Source organism: Lissotriton vulgaris, chromosome 10 (genome assembly GCF_964263255.1).
Source record: "Lissotriton vulgaris chromosome 10, aLisVul1.2, whole genome shotgun sequence".
In the NCBI taxonomy this organism is placed as follows: Eukaryota; Metazoa; Chordata; class Amphibia; order Caudata; family Salamandridae; genus Lissotriton; species Lissotriton vulgaris.
Genome location: NC_141698.1, coordinates 999038579 through 999060685, shown reverse-complemented (window position 1 = coordinate 999060685; position 22107 = coordinate 999038579). Strand labels below are relative to the sequence as shown.

The following is a 22107-nucleotide window of genomic DNA, read 5'->3' as shown; positions in this document are numbered from 1 at the left end:
CGAAGCCGCCACATCCCTCTGGAGGGGGGGGCCGCCGGCCATGCAAAGACTCCGGAAACCGGTGCATGATCGGACAGGGACAAGACCCCGATGTCTGCCGCCGTGGCGGCCGTGCGCAGCGGTCCGCTCACCAATAGGTAGTCCAACCGCGAATAAGTGCGGTGCGCGTGGGAGAAATAGGAATAGTCCCTATCGGTGGGGTGCATAGCGCGCCAGAGGTCATGCAGATCCATCTCTGCAATCCGGTCCTGCACCGCTCGGGAAAGCTCCCCCGTCTGCGGGAAGCGCTGGGCAGACCTATCCATAGCCGAGTCGAAGACCATATTTAGGTCTCCCCCCAAGACAACATGGCGATCGGGCGAGGCAGGGACGTCTACCAACACTGATTCCAGGAAACGATCCTGGTGGTCATTTGGGCTGTAAACGGAGCCAACCGTGAAGGCGATACCCCCAAGCCGCATGCGATACACTAAGAGCCTCCCCTTTTGCTCGGCGTATTTGTATAATACCTCGCCCCTGAAAGAGCTAGCTAAAAGAATGGCTACACCTGCAGTCTTGGTCGCTGCCGAAGAGAAGAATTGGGTGGGGAACTTGGCAGAGCGCAACCTGTGACAATCTTTGGGAAGTAGATGAGTTTCCTGCAAAAGGCAAATGTCCGCTTGCGTCCCCTCTAGCAGGGAAAGGATCGCCCTACGCTTCACAGGGTTGTTCAGACCCTTAACATTAAGGGTCACTACCTTCAAGGACGGCATCGCTCCCAGGGAATCGAAGCGCTATGCAGCAAGCGAGGGATCAGCGGAGGGGGCGCGCGGGGCAGGGGCGCAGGGAAGGCCATAACCGGCCTCGCGTGTGCTTGGGCAATATCGGACGGGACCCCACCAACAACAAACCAACTCCTAAGCCCTCCCAAAACCAACCCATGGCAACTAGCCAAAACCATAAACAAAGAAAAACACCCCATTGTCTCAGTCCAGCCCGAACGGGCAAGTCTGCAGAGACCAATCAAGTGGACGTTCAGCCACTCACCTCCAACCGTCCCCCCCAACCCCCAGCCCCAACCCAGCATCGTAGAGGCTAAGAATCTCTCCCCCCGGAGTGAAGTTAGGCCGTCATGGCCACGCCGTTGGATTCAGGCAAGTTCCTGGCCGCCGTTCTCAGGGCCTCCGCCATATCCGCCCTGATGGTAGGGGAATCAGGGCGGCTCGCAGTCGCCGGCGATTGTCGTCTCCTCGATCTTCGCCGACTCCGTCTCTCCGGACGTCTCCATGCGGGCGTCGCTCCGTCTTCTTCCGTGGCTGTGAGTCCCAACACCCCGCAGATGTCTTGGAGGGAGCGCAGCTGATGTAACACCCCATTCCATCGGAAGATTAGACGGAAGGGGTGACCCCAGGAGTAGGGCGTCTCATGCTCCCGCAGAAAGTCCGTAGCGATCCGGAAGGACCTGCGCTTCTGCAGCGTGATGGCGGACAGGTCCTGGTAGAGCGCCACGGGCCGCTCTCTGAAAGTTAAAGGCTGCTTCCTGCGGGCCTCTGTCATGATGCGCTCCTTCAAGGGGAAATCAGGCAGGAACGCCAGAATATCAGGAGGGGGTGCCGATGACTGGCGCTGTCGGCCCACTCTGTGCGCTCTGTCTATGCGGATCGGAAATTCCGTATCTTCTCCCAAAACCTCCCGGAACAAGTCCTGTAGATAGGCCACCAGGTCCGTCCCCTCATCCGCGGATGGGACACCCCGCACCCGGATATTGTTCCGCCTGGACCTGTTCTCGAGGTCCTCAGAGTGGGCCTGGAGCTCGACACACTGCTCCCGTAGACGGAGAACGTCTTGCTGGAGATGGACTATCTCCTCATCTCGGCGCTGGGACGCCGTCTCCACCGTGTCAACACGCTCGCCAAGGCCCTCGACCTCCCTGCGTACTTCTCGGACCTCGCTGGCCACCTCGTTCTTTAGCGTTTGGAAGTCGTCTTTGAGGGAGCTGAATAAGTCTTCCATGAAGGACCTCGTGACCGGCGGCTCACCTCCAGTTGCGTCTGCCGAGGCCCGGGAGGACCCCGGGGACGGTTGTATCCTGTCCCGCAGCTGCTGGGCCCTGCTGAGCATGTCCGGTAGAGTGCGGTCTCCCCTTTTCGCGCCTCCTCTCCCAGTCATCTTGGCCCCAGCAGTGGGCAAAGCTCAGGGCCGGCCGCCGTAGATGCGTCCAGTCGCTCGTGGGCACCAGATGTGGGGACCCTGCCGAAGACAAGGGTGATGCGTCACAGGCGACAAAATGGCGGCTCAGGCCGGGGCGAGACAATCATAGTACCGACCAGGGCGGCAAACAGGGGCCAAAGTCAGGGTCTTTCAATAGTTCACTCCCTGGGAAATTAGTTCAGGAGCCAGGGTGAAAGTAGGCAACTGCTCGGCAAAGGCGCGGGTGAAGGTCGCCAGCTCCAGCTCCTCAGTGACAAGATGGCGGCAGGGCGGGGCCCGGGAGAGCGGCCCAGGCCGGCAAGACCGCCGGCGACCCCCGGGCCACAATGGGCCAGGAAAGTTCAAAGCCAGTGTCTCACAGTTGTATCAGCGGGTACACCCAGGTCGGCCGCCGTGCAAATGCCTCCGTCTCCTGCCACCAGGTCCGGGGTCCACGTCGCACCATATACCGACGTCAGTAGGGAAGGGGCAAAGCGCCAGCGAGGGTCCAGGGTCCGCTGTGCATCGGTGACTCCGGTCACGTAGGCTCCGGCCGGAGGGCTCTTTTACTCTGCAGAGCACGTCGGGTCCGATCCCCCGGGATCACCAGCTTTCAGCACCCGGCCCAGCCGAGGCGCTCGGACAGCACCGCAATACGCTCCGCCTCCCAGGCTCTTCTCCGTGGTCCGATCTTTGAGCTAACTTTCGGGGTACTTCCTCCAGGGCGATAGGAGTCAAAGTAGCATCAAAATGTGCCTCAGGAACTCCGGCACAGTCCTCTCACCCGCAAAGCAGCCGCGGGGGGAGAGAAGCGCAGAAATGGGGGCTCGAGCTGAGCCGGGCCGGAGGAGCTACGGGAGGAAGCGTCCGCTCACCCCGCCATCTTGGCCACGCCCCCCTTCTTGGTTGTTTTAATAGCGTTGATCTACTACCAGCCCCCAACAGCCAACACGTGTTTCGTCGCATACAGGGAGGTTATCCCGCAACTTTTTCAAGGCTATATCTCCTCAGTAGAAATCCCTCGATCTGTGGTGATTTTTCCAACCCACAAAGGGTTTCAGTCTAGGCGACGTCACAAATTCAGTACTCCTATCAATATCCCGGGATCTCAGTATGCCCCGCCTCCAAAAGGCTTAGATTCAAATTCTCCAAGTACCAGACGCCGCCACTCGCGTGTTGCCGGGGAGGTTGGTGGTTCTCCTCACCTTTCAGCACTGTCACGGGAACTTGATATATCCAGATATGTTACTGTGTGATTCTTCTCAGTGGCGCCTTTTACCTAAATTTAATACCACTGTCCGGGCTTTCGAGTGGTAGGATTAGGTTTAGAAGTAGCTTGTTTGAGAGATCAATTTTAGCATGTATGCTTTCGATGTTATTTCATTATTTCCTAAATTGAAAGAGAAATTACAGGGGGTAGGCGATTGCATCAATGTTTGACTGCTTTGAACGAAGCCATGGGGTTGTTCTTATGTTCAATAATGGTTTTGGAGTAGTGGCCAGCTTTACCTTGAGGAAGTGGTAGTTTGCTCACCAATCTAGCTTATTTGAGTGACCGAAAGTAAGTGGGTGGTCTGGAGTAATGTAAGGTCTTCTAAAATTTCTTTAGAGCTTATTTGGCTGAACTGAAGGCGTGGGTGTACCTGGGACTTTAGTTTTGTTGATATTTAATGCAGGAAGAGGTATATGTGTTAAGAAAAGGCATGAGAGATGATTTAAGCAAGTTTAGAAGAGAGTTAAAATTATTTGTGGCGTTCAGTGGAATAGAAAGCAAGCGATCATAGAGTTCTTTGATGGGAAGACTTTGAAAACTCTGACATGTGAGTTTGGGTTGCCTTGTGTGGACTACGTTAGGTATGGTGAGGAGAAAAATAAAGGCAAAGTAAACAGTATGGTAGGCTAGAAGCAAGAGAGATAAGAAGAGAGAGAGAATAATGTCAAGATTGTTGCCTTATCTTGAGATGGGTACTGACATGAGACAGGAAGGGTTAAAAGAGGCTGTAAGATGCAATAAAGGATTTCTGAGAGGTTTGAATTTGTGGTTGCCAGATAGATTGACATTTCCTAAGTAGGTTATGTTATGTTATGTTACAGTGAATTTATATAGTTCATTATCACCCAGAGGTTATATCACAATAGGAGATGGAAGAGGAAGCAGGTCTGAGAAGTCATTTAGGAATAGACTATTGTAGCCTGAAGGGCTGTTGACAAGGTCGGTGTGATTTGTTGTGAGGAAGAGAGTGATGTACAAGTCGAGAGGCACTAAACATTTTGGGCCTAGGTGGGGTGTGAGTAGGCTGTCCGGTTTTAGGTGTAAACCTAAAATAACTGATAAAACCCCACCGCATAGCCCTCACCAGTGTAAATATATAAACATTGAAAAAACACCTGCACAACCACAAACTAAATGTCATTCAAAGAAACGAAAAGGAAAGTGAAAGAGTCATTTTATTTCTCCCTGAAGGGCCCAATACAATGTATACAAGGAAGAAAGACCTTATTCTGTTTGAGGTTTGTTTTTTAGGGATGTCACAAAAATATTGTTTCTTCCTTTTGATTTTTTTGTTTTGTGGTCTTTGCTCTACATTTGCAGGGTTTAGAAGCATGTTTTAGGTCTTGTTTAATTATTTTGTAAGCTGTATAGAATCAGGAAATATCAAAATCATATTTGATATTTTGGCTGTGTTTGAAGGTAAAGGTAGACCGGGGATCCAGTCAGGTAGTCCAGTACTGTGCGGGATGTTGACCCAAGGGTAGTGGGTGTGCACTTCTCCTGATCCCCGCAGAACCCGCCTGATTAAGCGATCCTGCTTTCGGCTATTCGCAACGTGCCGCAACCACGACGGCATCGTAATTAGAAGCGGGAGAAATGCACACCCACTACCCTTGTGTCAACATCCCGCACAGTACTTGACTACCTGACTGGATCCTCGGTCTACCTTTACCTTGCTTCGGCAAATGTACATATTATTCAAGACAAACATGGTTTATAAAATTGTCCTGAAGATGATGCCACGTATCTGAGGTCTGGCATCGAAACATCGACCCCTTAGTACCATATGTTCTCATAATACTCACAATGTATTGTACAATGGTACCTTAAAGCAATCAAGTCTGCACACTGAATACTAGTACACAGACCGCCTCGTTCGCACTTGCCTGAAATTTGTTGTTTTATCTTGTTCCTTGTGGGTCACAGGCTGTGCCCTCTTGACATTACTTTTTGATTCAGTGTTACTATTTGCAATTTGTAAAATAAATTCCTATCTGGCTGGACAAAGGACATATTGGCTATTTAGCGTAAGTTTACTTTCACCTTGATTTATCAAATACTAGGTTCCACTGTCTTCAATAACTCTGAGGGCACAAGCTCCCAGTTTAATGCAAATGTTGCAGAACCTACCCAGAGAATCTCTATCTTTAAGTGCACCAGTATTGCCATGGCAAGCTATGTCCGTGGCCAGAATTGAATAAAGTTGATGGGGGGGGGGGGGGTGTATGCTCAAATGACCCTCCTAAGCCTGGGCAAAAAACATATCAAAGATGTACAAAAAGAGGGATCAATCACTGATTTATTTGAATCAAGGTACTATTAATTACCCTGATATTTTCAGTATTTCAAAAATAACTAATAGAATTCAAATAAGAACACATATTTTTCAGCAGGACAAGGAATACGTTGCTTATAACAATGACATCAGACATTATATACATATAACATAAAGAAACACAAATCATTATAACAACAACAATATAATACATATACACATTATATACAACCTATACAGAACCCTAACATATACAACTACTAATGCACACTCCTAAATCCGAGTGGTACACACTGAGGTCGTCCTCTTAGCGCCAGAGGTATCACACCTCTATCTTATTCACTAATGTGCGCATATACTCATAAGCTAATATCAACATTTTTGGGACTCCTCAACAATCTGTCGACACAGTCGCGTTTCAGCCCACAATTCCTTTAGGCCTCTATATTAACAATCGAAATTTCCATCATAAGCTAGTCATTGACACCACAAAGACAGTTCTATCCCTCATTAGCCCATACAGTGCACAGGAACGAAGCGTATAAGATTACCACTGCAACGGAAACCAAACCATACTGTGATGAGCGAGGAAGTGACCAATTAAAAAGCTCAAGTGAATCAACTCACCAGGTCAGTGCTCAACCTGAGTCACCCACTTGTTAAAAAAACAAAACACATGGGTACAGAGTTAGAAAATTCTGTACTGGCTGTTTTGGCGTTGCCCGTCTCAAGTGCCAATTTTGAGAAGGCCTTTTCACAGAAAAAAGTTTACATGAGAAGGAAGAGCGAGCGCACATGACCAAAGACCCACTGAAGAAGTATCATATGGTGAACTACAATAAGGTTGATTTGGAAAAATTTATTTGGACCTCATGTACACTGTACATACACTGTCTATATACCATGCGATATCAGCCCAGAAAGCAAGCAATAATAAAAGCAAAACGTTCCATAAACACCAAAAAAACACTGTTTATGCTATTTTTAATGGCGTGAAAATGTGTAACCACTGATAACCACTGTTTTTTAAAGTATTGAAATCACTTAAAACACTGAAAAAACCCACCAGAATTTACCAAAAATAGAAACTGAAACCAGAAAAGCCTAGGTGTGAGAGAGAAGAAAGATAACCTTAAGATAGTGGTTCCCAAACTTTTTCGACCTGCGGCTTCCTTGACTTATTGGCCTTTGGCCGTGGCTCCCACTTATGAGAGGGCGCATATGGTGGGGTCAGAAGTGAAAATGAACGCAGAAAAGTCTGGAGGGAGAGAGGACACAGGGGTAGTGAGTGCAGAGGGAAGCAGCGTTAATTACCCGTACATCTGTAAAACGTATTTCATCTTTAATATTTGGAAACCGCCCAGATTGTGAAGTTAACAACTGCATTGGGCGAGGATGCTTTGATGGAGCAGCCCTGTCAGAAGGTAGGTGAAGGTATTTAATTTCATTACACCTTGAAGGACCAGGCAGGGGTTGGGGAGGTTTCAATCACTAAATGTGCAGTGTGATGTCCGTGATAAATGTAATTTTGACTCTTGTTAGCAATACTTCATGCACTCAAGTTTGTTTCAGTTCCTCATGTAGCCCTTTAGCATTCCCCTTTGGGCGGACGTACCCTGACACCAATCAATGAGGGAATCTATCAGCAAGGGAAACGAGAAGCAGTTCCGTAAAAGTGAAGACTCTTTATTGCATTGAAGCATTTTATGCGCTCGGCCAAGCCATGATGCAGACACCGACAGGTGGAGATTCCGTAACTCCCATACATAACACTGCCAAATGGGTTACTCGGGCCTGCAAATAGTTAATTTACAAACTTTGCACATTAAATCTTAGTTAGAACATACTACCTTTTCCAGTTTCCCAAGATGTGCGCGGCGCCCCTGGTATGTTATAATGGCGCAAAGGGGAGCTGTGGCGCACAGTTTGGGAACCACTGCCTTAAGATGATGTGAGAAAACCACCACATTTGTCTGGGGAACATGCTTGATAGTGTATTAGCCATAAGGGATGAGCTCATCAAAGAAAGGAGATGATGTTGGGTTGGGTCAGGTTGGCATGATGGGGAGTAAATTGAGGTTGCAAACAGTGTGTATATTGGCAATATGAGCAAATTGCCAATGGACAGATTGTATGTTGATGATCATAAGTGAGAGCGTTGGAGTGATGAATATATTTGGATTAAGGAAGAATGGAGATGTGCATGAGATTAGAAGTTGAACGTTTGCAGATGAGAGAGTGTTTCTGATTGGTTTGTGAGATTGTAGGGTTAGGGAACGTTGCTGAGAGATCAGAGGCATGGTTAAGGATCTGACTGTTATGAATCAGAAGGATTGCAGTTACTGAAAGGGTTACAGTTAAGCTGAAGAATTACAGCCAGATTCATCATTGTCCCGTTTTGCGAGTCCTTAATAGCGATTATTAAGGAATCGCTATTAAGGACCTGCAAAACGGGATTCATGTAGGAATCGCAAAATAAATTGCGATTCCTACAGCTTCCTTATTTGCGATTAGCAAATTGCTAATCGCAAATAAGGAATAACTCCCCATTCATTCCTATGGGCCTAAAGGCCCATTGGGAATGAATGAGGAGTTATTGCTTATTTGCGATTAGCAATTTGCTAAACGCAAATAAGGATGCGATTTCAAGGGTGCCAGGGGTGTCCAAAGGACACCCTGTAGCACCCCTGAAATGTGAATTTACACTGATGTTGTGCACACACATGTCCAAAGGACATGTGTGTGTGTAACATGCAACTTAGAAAAATGCATTTAAATGCATTTTTCTAAGTTTTCGCTATTTACCACGAGGTTTGACTTCGTGGTAAATAGCGGTCCTAAATTGCGAATTCACAATTTTTAAATGTTTCATGGATAGCATTTAAGGAATCTCTAGTAGAGATTCCTTAAATGCTAATCCTCCCAAATTTGCGAATTCTTTATTAGCGATTTTTGCATTTGGGATGATGAATCCCAAATGCAAAAATTGCACTCGCAAAGGGCCAGATTCTCAGATTCTGGCCCTTTTGCGAGCGCATTTCGCTTGATGAATCTGGCTGTTAGTGTTGAATGTGGACCTTCTGTTTGGTTTACATTTGAGGCTTGGTTTAGTGTATTGGTAAGCAGCATTGTGAGGGTTACAGTAAATTTAGAGTGAGTTTAGGTGAGGTGAATAAAAAGCTTTTTATTGTTGCTGGTTGGTTGTGCCAAAGTAATGTGTTTTTGGTAGGAAGGTCATCGTATGGTGTTCTCTATAATGATCTCAGCTTGTACACTGTTCTTTATTCTAGCCTGTCTAGTAGCTCTACCTCGTCCATCTCTTGCATATGCTTCTTCTCTTTCTGTCTTGATACCTATTAGAACTTGAATGCTTACACTGTCTTTCCCTGCCGCTCCTTCCTTGAATTAATGCAATATTTAACACAAAAATTATTCTGTGTTTAGCTGTCCTTTCTTGTTTCCTGCCTCTGTGTTTCTGCATTATGGGATGGGAAATTCCTTATGATTTTTTACTCTGTGTAGTTCCATATTAAGCAATTTTCTAAAAGTGATATTTAAATTAAAAGATGTTTATGTGCCCGCAGCTTAGTTATATTCATCTTGCTCTTATGCAACACATAGTACATAACTGTAATGCTTCTAGACACTCATGAGATAGGCACACCTTTTTATATGAGTGCAAAATGATTATTTATTGCTCTTTCAGCTTTTTTGTTCAGCTTGAAGTATGGCATAGACTTTTAGTTCAATAACATTACATTACATTAGCATTTCCTTTCACCACATAACATCACATTAGTATTTTTAGTGCTCCCAATTCCTAAGAAATTAACTGTGTTTTGTCACAGTGTAGGTTGGAGACCAAAAAATTAAGATTTTAGTTTTGCTCCAATGCTCATCACATTTGGGATGTTTCAGATGTAGGGAGGGTGGTTTTTCAGAGTTGTGGGCCATAGACCTAGAAGCATCTGTCTCATTTGTGTGTGCATTGTTCAAATAATCAATAGGAAGCTGGCTTGTTTGAAGCATATCTGTTGTGTTGGTTGGTAAAGATATGCCGTTGTTTATCCTTCAAGGTTTTGCATTTGTGAAGCACAGAGTTTTTATGGTGAAAATGACTTGCACAGGTTTCCTGACAATTATGACTTGCGTTGTAGATGGCTCAGTGCAAAGATGGGGTGAACTGGCACATTGTGGGCTGTTTGGTGTCCTTTGGACTATTACTCCGGCCAGATGAAGCTGGCAATCCTTATGAAATATATGGTTTGTCCGCGGCCAGTGGCCTGGACAGGTAACCGGAGATAAGGTAACAGCAGAGCTGAGGGAAATTGTCCAACCAGGACCCTCTAATGTGTTGTGAATTCCAGTTTAGTTTCTGCCTAAGTAAAAGAAAACTAGGCAGCAGAGGTGTTACTTTATTTATTTATTTATTTATTTATTTTGAAAGTTTTATATAGCGCGAACAAGATCCTTGCAGATATCAGAGCGCTTTACAAAGAGAAGTACATGTGGGAGCATGGTTAAAAAGATAAAACAATAGGTCAATAAGTACAAATTGGTGGCAGCTAAGCCCAACATGAGTACAGAGTAATACAAATATGCGGTTACAGAGCCAACCTGTGAGTAATAAACAGTTAATACAAATAAGCAAAAGGGTCAAACATGTAGTATAGATCGGTGCAGAGTACTAACAGTGATCAAGATAGTGGTTCAGGTGTATTTAGCCATGAGGATAGCTTTTACTTCATTTTGAAAGAGTGTGGTGGAAGAGATAAGCCTGGTTTCGGCCGGGAGAGAATTCCAGATCCTAGGCGCCATTCCCGAGAAGGAGCGCTTATATGTTTTTTCCTTCCGGAATCTTCGAGGTTTCAGCAGAAGATTGTTTGTGCCTCTGGTGTTTCTAGCTCCTCCCGAGTTTGTCAGTTTCTGAGCGAGGTATCCTGGTGAGTTTAGATGTACCGCCTTGTGTGTCATGCAGGCGATTTTCAGATGTATTCTAGCTTCAAATGGCAGCCAGTTCAGGGCTTTGAAGTCAGGGGTAATATGGGAGTGCTTTTTTGACCCAGTGATGAGTCTCGCTGAAGCGTTTAGAGAAGCTCTTAGGGGTGCGGTTGTAGTTAGGGGGAGTCCGCAGAGGGCGATGCTGCAGTATTCAATTCGAGGGATGACTAGAGCTTGTACTGCGGTTTGGAAGTCTTTGGCTGGGAGGTAAGGTTTAAGTTTCCTCAGAGTATTGATCTGGAAGTTTGCTCCCTTTGTTGCCTTGCTGATATGTTGCTGCATGTTCAGATTGGTGTCAAGTGTTATGCCTAGGGATTTAGCTGAGTCCACAATGGTGGGTTGGACATTGAGTGCAGTTAGATCTTTAAGCCAAATTTGAGTGGTGGAGACCTTCGCTGGAGGTGAGATCAGAAGGAACTCTGTTTTCAGGGCATTGAGTTTGAGATGATTATCGGCCAGCCAGGATTGGGTGCTTCTGATCGTTGAATTCAGGTGCAAGATGTCCTTGGGGGACTGTAATTTGAAATAAAGTTGGGTGTCATCTGCGTACATGTGGAAGTGTACATTCGATGCTTGTAGCAAGGTAGTGAGCGGTTCCATGACTAGGTTGAACAGGGTTGGGGAAAGAGAGGATCCTTGGGGGACACCTAGTGTTACGGGTATTGGCGAGGACATCAGGTTGTTGCTCTTGAATTTCTGCGCCCTGTTGTGAAGAAAGGAGGTGAACCACTTGAGAACAGTTCCAGATAAGCCCATTCTTGTGTTTAGAAGCTCTAGTAGATTCTCATGTTTAACAGTATCAAATGCCGAAGAGAGATCAAGGAGGATGAGGAGGCAGGTGTCATTTTGGTCTAGCATTTGAAGCGTGTCGTCAATTATGTGAGTCATAGCCGTTTCTGTACTGTGCCCTGCTCGGAAGCCTGACTGGTGCGGGTTGAGGAGCTCGAATTGTTCAATGTGTTTAGTCAATTGTAGTTGTGCGCATTTTTCCAGCAGTTTGGCGAGAGTGGGAATATTGGTAATGGGACGGTAATTGTTGAGATCAGAAGGGTCGGCTGTAGATTTCTTTAGGAGAGGTGTGACCTGACCAACTTTTAGTGAGTCAGGTATGCTTCCTTGTTGGAGAGAGCTGTTGATAATTTTAGTCCAGAGAGGGATAAGCACGGGGGTGAAGTCTTTTACTGCTGCAGCAGGGAGGGGGTCCGTGAGGTGATTGGATGGTTTCAGGGTGCTGAGCAGTTTGCCAATTTCTTCTTCTGAGTATGTGCCAAAGGTTGACCATGTGGCATTGTTTTTAGGTTCAGTGGCTGCTAGGCACTGTGGTTTGGAGTAGAGGCTTGCGTCAATGAGGAGATCGCTCTTTATGTTGTCGGTTTTTTGAGAAAAGAAAGCAGCGAAGTCTTCACAGGTTGGTGCCTCACGCGCAGTGATGAGTGGTTGGGGTTGATCCTTGGATTGTGATCTGATTAGCTCAAACAGTTTTCTCGGACGGTTTTTTGCTTGGTCGAGCTGGAGGCTGAAGAAGTCTGCTTTTGAGCGTTTTATTTTCCTGAAGTAGTCGTTTCTCTTTCTCTTCAGATCTTTTAGGTGCATTGCCGAGGGATTTGATCTCCAGGTACGCTCTGCCATTCGCATGTCTCGTCTATCTTCATTGAGTCTCCCGTCGTACCATGGATTGGAAATTTTAGTAGAGGCTCTTTTTAGCTGCAAAGGTGTAGCCTCATTAATTATAGAGGTCATTGCGTTGAGATAATTCAGTCAGTGTTTGAACATCCGTATCGCCTGTCGGTGGCAGTAAGACATTGCACCTGTTAGGGGGCAGAGAGCTTGGGTTGAGTTTTTTCAAGTCTCTTTTCCAGACTTTAGGCTTGGATACTTGAGCCGGGTTAACTTTAACTTTTTCATTGATAAAGAATGTGACAGTATGATGATCTGACCAGTCACAGGGTTGGATGGAGTCGAGTTGGATAGATTCCTCTTTGGAGATGACCAGGTCGAGGATAGATCCTTTCTCGTGGGTCGGGCTGTTTCATATTTGGGTGAGGTTGAGGGCATCGAGGAAGTTTTTAAGACTATTTACCACCGCGTCCGTGCAATCGTTCCAGTGTAGGTTGAAGTCACCAAGGTATATTTGGGTGAGCTGCCGTCCGGAATTGGTTGAGATCAAATCCATGATTTGTTGGAAAAAGGTGGAGTTGTCCCTGGGTGGGTGGTAGATGCTGTGAAGAGAACATATCGGTTTGCCCTCACTGATAATGTCAAGGCAGATGTATTCCCAGGTTGTTGGGGATGGTACGGAGGTAGAATTGACTTTCTGAACAGAGAGGTTGTTCCTGTAGATGCATGCGATTCCACCACCTAATTTGCCTGCTCTGTCTAGCCTGATAATGTGGTGATTGGGAGGAACCAGAATGTCCATTATAGGTGTCGAGGATTCAGTTAGCCATGTTTCGGTCAGGATGATTAGGTCAAGGTCCGTTGATAAGAGGAGATCAGCAATAGCGGCAGAGTGTTTTGAGGCCGATCTACAGTTGAGGAGAGTGCATTTGAGACGAGGTGTGTTGAGGGTGGTGGATGGTTCTAGAGAAAGAGGGACTTTTCTAAGGTTATTGGGGATGGAGAGTCTGCTGCTTAGTGTGGGGGGTGTAAGGGGATTTGAGTGTATCGTGGGAATGTTGAGGTGTGGGGTGGTTATGTTATTTTGGGGGGCTGGGTCGTAGGAGCGGAGAAGGGTGAGAGTGTCGCGGTCAGAAGTATAATTGTGGGTGCGACGAGGGCGGTTGTTGCGATTGCTAGCTGGGAGTGAGGTCAGGTTGGGGGAAAGTTGAGTGAGAGAGTTAGTCGGAGGAGTGTGGGACCCGTTGGGCGGGGAGGTGTAGTTGTGTGAGGGGGGGTTGTATGGACGGCGAGGGGGACGAGGGCAATTGCTGCGCCTATGGGCAGTGACTGTCGCCCGGTTTGGGGCGTGATGAGTGAGGGAGTCAGCTGGGGGGGTAGGAGTCAAGTTGGGAGGGGAGGTGGGTGCTGGGTGTATGAGGTGGGTGGAAGGTAGTTCCTTGATGTTGTGTATGTCTTCTTTGAACTGAGTGAGGGTGGCCATGATGATGTCCATCGTGGGGTATGTGGTGGAGGTGGGGGCTGCAGTCAGAGGTGAATGGCTGACCAGGGAATTCGTGTGCAGGTGGGAGCGTGGGCTGTTGTTCGAGGAGGTATGCGTTGTGTTGGTGTCCGGGAAGGTGTTAGGGAGGAGAGATGTTTCGGGCGGGAGGGGTGTGGATGAGGTAGGCGGGAGGTTGGCGGTATGAGTGAGGGCCTTGGTGGTAGGCGAGGGGGTCAGGGTGTCTGCTGGGAGCCTGATAGTCGTGGTGGGGGGGCAGGAAGGGTAATGGGGGCTGAGAGTAGGAGGGGAAATGGGATAGGGTATGGTCCTGTTGTGGGGAGGGGGAGTCAAATTAGGAGAGGAGGTGTGCTTTGCGTGATTGGTTAGAGGGTAGTGGGGACTGAGAATGGGGGGGGATGAAGGGGGGGATTTGTCGCAGTGCGTGTTGTTCTGGTGCTGGACTATGTTAGGTGCGTTGTGTGTGGATGAGGTAGGGAGGAGGTTGGCAGTATGAGTGAGGGCATTGGTGGTAGGCGAGGGGTTCAGGGTGTCTGCTGGGGGACTGATAGTCGTGGTGGGGGAGCAGGAAGGGTAGTGGGGGCTGAGAGTAGGGGGGAAAAGGGATAGGGTATGGTCCTGTTGTGGGGAGGGGGGGTCAAATTACGAGGGGAGGTGTGCTTTGCGTGATTGGTTAGAGGGTAGTGGGGACTGAGAATGGGGGGGATGAAGGGGGGGATTTGTCGCAGTGTGTGTTGTTCTGGTGCTGGACTATGTTAGGTGCGTTGTGTGTGAGAGCTGTGCTGTTAGGGGTGAGCGGAGTAATGATGCCCGCTGTAGGTGTGAGAGGAGTGTTGATGGTATGTATGGGGTTCTGGGGGTTGGTAAGGGCGGTGGGGGGGTGAGTGGAGACTGGGAGAGCGCGATCTGTGTCTGAGTTTGAGGCGTGTGTTACAACTGCTAGGTGCTGAACTGGGATAGAGGGGTTGTGGGTGGGAGATGGGCGATCAGGGGTGGTAGATGTGTCCCTGATAGTGGAGTATGTGGCTGTGAGGTCATGAATGGTGGGACTGGAGGGGATGTGAGTGTTGGACCTCGAATGGGAGAGGTGCTCTTTGAGGATGGGGAACAGGTTGTCTAGCAGTTCCAGGTTCCTGTCTGTGGATTGAGCTAGGACAATCCCGTTATTGTAAATGGTGATGGTGGCTCTGCCTGGAAAGAGTTGGGATGGTGTGATGGAGAGAGTTAGGCTGTGAGCGGATTTCCTGGTGGAGGAGACGGTGAGTAGGGTGAGGAACGATTTTTTCCATTGAGCTCTGCGTGCGGTATGGAATATGATATCAGTGTTCATGGATCCATTGACCGGTGAGAAGTAGGTGTCAGCAAAGGGTGTTTCAGGGTGTGACCTAAGGTAGTTGTGTTTAAAGCGTTTAGCTGCTTTTTTGGTGAGTGACGGTGGGTAGTTGATTTTATATGTGTGATTGCCGATAGGGTCCATGTTGCGATGATGGTTTAGGAGGGAATGGGGGAATGCAGTATAGTGGTAAACATGTGCAGTAGAAACAAATACATACAGTCGGTTACACAGTGCAAGAATAATACTAGATATCACTCAGCATAGCCCAAATGTAAGAATGTGCAGAGAAACATATACATACAATAAATTATAGAGTACACGAGTGGCACTAGTGATCAATCAGCATAACCAGGATAAGCGAGCGTGCAATATAGCAAATACATACGATATTAAAGTATAGCAAATACCTACGAAATTACAAAGTAGAGCAAGTATATAAGTAATACAAAGTACCCAAGTAAAGTAAAATCCTGGGAAAGGGTACAGATGCACGTATCAAGTTACGTGTGCAACCAGAGATATATGGGATAGTAGTCTGTGTCTTAGAGAGAAGAGTGAAAATGGATGCAGGTTGTGTAGCTGTGCAATAGTGCAGGATACATTAGAAGTATATTAAGTATGAGGTAGCGGTCTGTGCCTAACAGGAGAGAGAAAGTAGGAATAGGAGTAGGTTACATTAGGTGTATATTAAGTGTGAGGTAGCAGTTTGTGCATAACATGAGAGAGAGGTAGGAAAGGGAGTAGGTTACGGAAATGTGCAGAAAACAAGTGCACGTATAATATTGATAGAATGTAGAGGAAGGATCCAGATACAACAATTTACATGAGTCAAAACTCAAAAATCGAAAGTGACATTGGTTGTCAACCCAAATAGTATGAGGTAGCAATCTGTGCATTTACAAATGTTCAAAATACAGGTAAAAGTGGCACTAGTGAGGAATCCTAAAATATGAGGTAATAATCTGTGCGTTACAGGTGTTCAAAATACCGATATAGGTATAGTACTGCAATGGTATGCAAACACTCTGTCATATTTAAGGTAGTAATCTGTGCAATACAAATGTTTAAAATAAAGCTAGGAGTGTACTAATGCAATGATGGCAAACACTCTTTCATATATGAGGTAGCAGTCTGTGTAATACAAACATTCAGAATAGGCTAGGAGAGCAATACTGCAATAATACAATAATAGGCAGACATTCTTTCATATATGAGGTAGTAATCTGCCCTAAACAAATGATAAAACTATAAGTAAAAGTATAATACTACGGGCATAGGCCGGCATTCTGTTCTACTAGTCTAAAATACTATAATCCAATAAAAACTAGAAACTAGACTAAAATGGCCGCCAAATAGTTCAGATCAAGCCAGTAGTCCTCTGTTTGTTGCTGTGCAGGCTGGGAGAAAGAGAGAATAGTCCTCTGTTTGCTGCTATTACTCTGAGCACTGGGGAAGAGCCACTTTCTGTTTAAGCAAACAGAGCTCAAGGCTAGCTGGGAGGAAATCTTATCTCTGTGTGGGGGAGTTAAGCTGAGGGGCCACGTGGACGACAGAGGTATGGGGGGATTTATTGTTAGTTTTATGGCCCCAGCCATTTTGTACAAAGGAGTTAGATTTTTCAAAAGAGAGCCGGTGGGTGGGAGAAGTAAATACCTGGGTTTCTGTGTTTCAGTAAATATAGCCAGTAGAGTTTTACAGAAGCACTACATTAATCCATGATTGGCTTCCTTCTTCTTCGTAGATGTATGTGGCTGTATATACTTGATCTCACGTCAGAGCTCAGCCTGTATTGTATTGAAAAGCATCCCATCCATTTGCCAGGAATCTACCGATGTCAATGGGGGCAGGCTTCGGTGTTCTGTCGCCCCTACAGCTCCTCGCTCGCTCTTATTAAAAGAAAGGTTCTTTTTGAAGTTGAGCTGTGTTTAGCTCTCGCGGGTCCGCTTCGATAGCTTGTGACCCCGCCGTGTTAGCCAGCAACCTGCGTCCAGCGTCCCTCCCAGCTCTCCAGACCGCTAGTATTTCTCTGCTGCGGTGTGTGGGGGAGAGGGGGGGGGTTGTGTCGTCATGTCCCGGTGCTGCCTTTGCTGCCGTCGGGACCAAAGGGAATGAAAGGGGTCCGGTGCTCCTCCCGCTTTGGTCCTGGTGCCCGCTGCCCCGCTCTGATTCCTCTGCTGCGGCGGGAGGTGCAAGGAGGTGGGGGGAGGAGGGGCTCCGTTGTCGTCTTGCTCCCGCTGATCTCGGTGATCCTCCTGCCAATCCCGGTGCTGCGACCAGCGTCCTCTGCTGCAGTCGGGCGGGTGTTCCGTTGTTGTTGCCTCAGCCTCAGCCCCCTTCGGTCCCGGGGTGTCCGCTGAGATGCGACCCCCTAGCTCCCGATCTCAGCGTCTGCCTTCTGTTCGGGGGTGGGGGGGGAGGGTCCGGTGTGCTTTCCGTTCTGTCCTCGGTGTTGGCTGTGGAGGATATCAGGTGTCGATTACCACCGTCCCGAGCCTCACTCCGCCTAACGATGTCCCTTGGGTTCCTCTGCTGTGGTGCGGGCCGTTTCCAACGTTGTTCCGCGTCCCAAGGCTTTCACAGCTCTCCGTTCCTGCAGGGACTTCTCTGTTGTGACGCTGGCGGGTCACAGCGGTGTCCAAACATTACTCTTGTTCCTGGGGAGGTCGATGGCTGCTGCTAACAGGGATATACCCGGTTAAGGGATCCCAAGCACGGGGAGCTCCTTCGAGGAGCTCCTACCAGGCGGCCATCTTGGTCAATTATATATATATATATATATTTGAACATGGTGGCAACACTTGTAGAGTGCATTTAGAGGTACGCGTCTAAAGTATATCTCACTCATGGCTGCCAAGTGTCTGAGCATGGCTTCAGGGCTGTGCCTCTGGAGGGCATTTTTCAAGTGTGTGAGGATTCTTCAAAGAAGTGCCAGTTTTAACTGCTATTAGTAGGTGGTAGGTAACTTGATTTTGTGTTATTCTTTTTGAGATAATAAAGGAGTTTTAACATACCGGTTGAGGGCCAAAATGGGTACCTTTAAAATTGTTTCTTCCACTCCCTCCTTAGGTTATGACTGTCCAGCTACGGAAGGCATATTTGATTACGCAGCAGCAGTGGGCGGGGCCACAATAACTGGAGCTCAATGCCTTATGGATGGGAAATGTCGAGTTGCTATTAACTGGCCTGGAGGCTGGCATCATGCAAAGAAGTAAGTCATTCTTCTCTGTATATGAATACTTCCCAACCAATTGCCTCTTCTGTTGTGCAGCTGGTCGCGTCTTCCCTGCAATTTTAAACCCTCACACCTTTAGTTATTGTCAGTTGTCTGGTAATTCTGCAGAGCTGCAAACACCTCTGTTGCCTTTTACTGGCATTTGGTTCATTGCGATGTAGCACTTGCCTTCTTAGTTCTCCTGTGCCTGCAGTAGGGACTGGTTAAGCTGAAAACCTTGCAAAAGCCAGTACATCCTGATCTTGTCGTAAAATTTGAAGATAATCTGGTTTGACTCCAGACTGTGTGTTTCTGCTTAATACACTTAACCTTTAAGGAATTTCAATCTATGAAACGTGTGACTGATCACACGTGTGACCGATCCCTTATCTATATTGGAATCTTTTTTACAGTCTTATTTTAAAAATATCCACCGTCATCGGTGTATAATTCTGGACATTATCTGTAACCATTATTACACTGGACGTTTTGCTTATCTCTTTTTTTTATCTAAATCTCTAAAACGAAATGATTACCTGACTTTGTTTAATTTTACTCTTTTATGCAATCACAACATAGTTTATGAATACGCTGCTGCTATTCAATTTTTTCAAAATTACTTCATTGAAAATGTTTAATGTTTTTCTCTGGGATTTATAGCAAACTCATCTGGCTGACCCCTTAACCATATTGGAATCTTCTTTTAAATCTAATTTGAAAAACGCCCACTGTTATCGGTGGATGATATATGAACATTGTCTGTAACTAGTCATCAACTATCATTACATGAAACATGTTGTTTATTATCTCTTTTATTGATCAAGGATCTCTAAAACTAAATGAATACAGACTTTTATTTCTTCAACCATGTCAGAGTTTCTGAATATGCTGCTGCTCTTTTGGTCAGTTTTTTTCAAAATTACTTCAGTGAAAATTTCCATTGTTTTTTCTCTTTGATTTATATGAGCTTTCAAGTGTTCTTCATTCTTTTGTTCAATCAAAGGGACTCTTATTTTCCACTTACTAAGACCTTGTTCTCTACACTTTACTGTTATTTTATATGTAATATTTAGTTGAGTTAAGTTCATGTTAATTTTTTTTAAATGTAATACAACAAATACTTTTAGAGATAGCATCCCTATCGGTAATCTGTGTTTGTTTTGTGCTATAATATTGAAAAAATAAAACTTAAGTAAAAAACTTTCCCGACAGATCCAGAGTTGGCGTTATCGCCCTTCACTTCTAATTACCAGTAATTGAACTCACATCAGTTAATACGGATGACTGTTTGCAATGTCCTAAACATTGGTCTAAAAGTCGTAACCTCCGGCTTTTCCTGCAGTACCTATTGCAGCATCCAACTTAAAACAATTCCTTAGTACTGACATCACACATGTAGTGAATGCATCACTTCTAACTGTGTGATTCCAAGCAAATTGAATTGTGCAGTCATCTCAACATTTCTGAATCAAGTAACACCAGGCCAATGCATCATATCAAATTAAAGCCCAATTTCAGGTCTAACTTGAGCAAAAGGGCTAAAAAAAACCACTTCAGTTGCACTTTAACCAAGGCAACATCCTTCACAACCAAAGTTCCGAATTCACACTAATAAGGGGAACTTAATCCACCAACATTAGAGAAGACGTTGTCGCCACCGTTAATGATGGGGTACAACATTCCCATGTCCTGCTAGAACTTTCAGAGTCATATGGTGTGGCGTCCCACACAATTATCTTTAAAAGATTTAAAGAGTAGGCAGGTGTGTCCGTCTGTCTCTTGAAATCAACATAATCCTGCCTTTGCAAACAGAATCAATAGTCAAATTTGTTGACCTACAAATATCCAAGCAACAGAAGATCTTCCTTCTTCTACAAACCCAACAGAGAGGACCTGACCCAAGCTTTGGTAGTGGCTCGCCAAGACTGTTTTAAAATCATAGACACTGGTCTGGGTAAAGAAACCTACTGACAGATTTCAGATTGTGCCGAACAAGGTTGCTAGCCTCTGTCTCAACTTCTTGAAACAAAACCATTTGAAATCGGTATGAAAAGCTCGCCATTAATTCTCAGTAGAATTTAGAATCGAGTTCACAGTTTGATACATAATATACTGGGCCTGGAGGGGCAAAGTTCTAGGATGTGTGCAAAAATGGGTCTTACACTACACACCATCCAAATACCTTTGTGCAACCTCTTCCGTTTGCCTCCTCAGCCATGTAAGGGATTTTTGGGAGTGACCCCTGAACGTCTAGAAGCTTGTGTTGGAAAGCCTTTCACTATTTAGGGGTATCATTATCAATATCTTCCTTTCCGATCTTTTATTTTCGCCATCCGTCCAGTCCTTATGAACCAGGTTCTTGAAATTTGGAAACTTACATAGTGAGCCAAGACACTGCATAGTGAGCTAAGACACAGAATATGAAAGTGAAATGAGGCTCCATTAAAATCATAAATAAAGAAGATTTGAATATGATCTACAGATCTAACCCCAGCATTGAAAACTGAGGTTTGGCAGAAAACTAACATGCAGAAAATTAAGCATTGGGAATACACCATAACAGAACAACTCTGACGGTCAATTTATACCTGGAGGTTAAATACAGATTAGAGTGAATAACAGTGAAACTGTATTCCAATGAGGACACAACAAAGAAGAAAAAAAGTGTAGAAAGAAAATCCCTCCTGTGTTTGATAAACATATGCTTTTTTAAAAACAGTTTGTCCTGAAGAAGTGAACCATTAGAAAAAAACACTGAAACGCCGTCTCGACAACTTCAGCTATAGATTTTTATTTTTACGTGATTTTGGAATTGACAGTTTGAGCTATAGATTGATATTTTTATTTTGGTTTTAATTAAGTGCATGTGCTGTCATCCATAACCATCTGAAGAGGCAAACTATTTAGAGATGGAATTGTTATGAATTTTGATATTTAAATGTATATTCTATTAGTGATTTTAAAATGTGAATTTTTGTATCTATTGAAATGTAATATTGTATACAGTATATCTTAATTTTATATATAACAAATCTGTAATAAATCAGACATCTTTACATAATAGAGTGGTCGGTGTTTAGAGAGTGTTGAAATATGCTAGTCGGTAGATACATTTTTCTTTACCTGCCTGAGATATATAGTTGTGAATGGTATGAATCAGTGAGTGAGTGTTACAAGAGGGATTTTTTATCTATTTGTAAATGCAGTATCTCAGAATGCCATGATCACATATTAGACCTGGTTGAAGTGAACTGAGTCTGGTCTGATCTGATTCATGTCTAGGGCTCCCTGTTTTCCGTTTTTACTGATAAATACAGACCGTAAACATTCTTTCCTGTCTGCATTTATTTTTAAATGCCGAAAAATACTGATAATTTGGCTTCTTTTGAGTGACTCACCATGCTGAAATTAATTACTTTCAGGCCAATAGCTGTACACAATGGCAGCATGTGAGGCTACAAAGATCAATGTGATGTGCTATTATACTATTTTATTAATGTGGGTTTATTATTTTTGGTTGGGTAATGAGCTAAAATCTGATCGGCATTAAAGTATGAGTCAACGTTCATATGTTATATATATATATATATATATATATATATATATATATATATATATATATATATATATATATTCACTTAAAAAACCAGGCAGATGAATATGGGCAGAATAACAGCGGTTTTCTGAACAGTAAACCCACCAGAGGATATTAATATTTGAAGAG

The 22107-nt window shown here is 45.4% G+C and overlaps 1 protein-coding gene across 2 annotated transcripts in view; it reads left to right on the top strand.

Annotated features, from left to right (window-relative positions):
- Nucleotides 1-22107, top strand: part of HDAC8 (histone deacetylase 8) — a 673568-nt gene that overhangs the window by 70464 nt on the left and 580997 nt on the right. For both annotated transcript variants that reach the window (XR_015300718.1, XM_086942007.1), the window contains exon 4: nt 18239-18380. Coding sequence is in view for 1 of the 2 variants with exons in the window: in XM_086942007.1 (XP_086798133.1) it covers nt 18239-18380 (142 nt within the window). In the remaining variant the exon portion in view is untranslated. The remainder of the gene's footprint in view (nt 1-18238; nt 18381-22107) is intronic.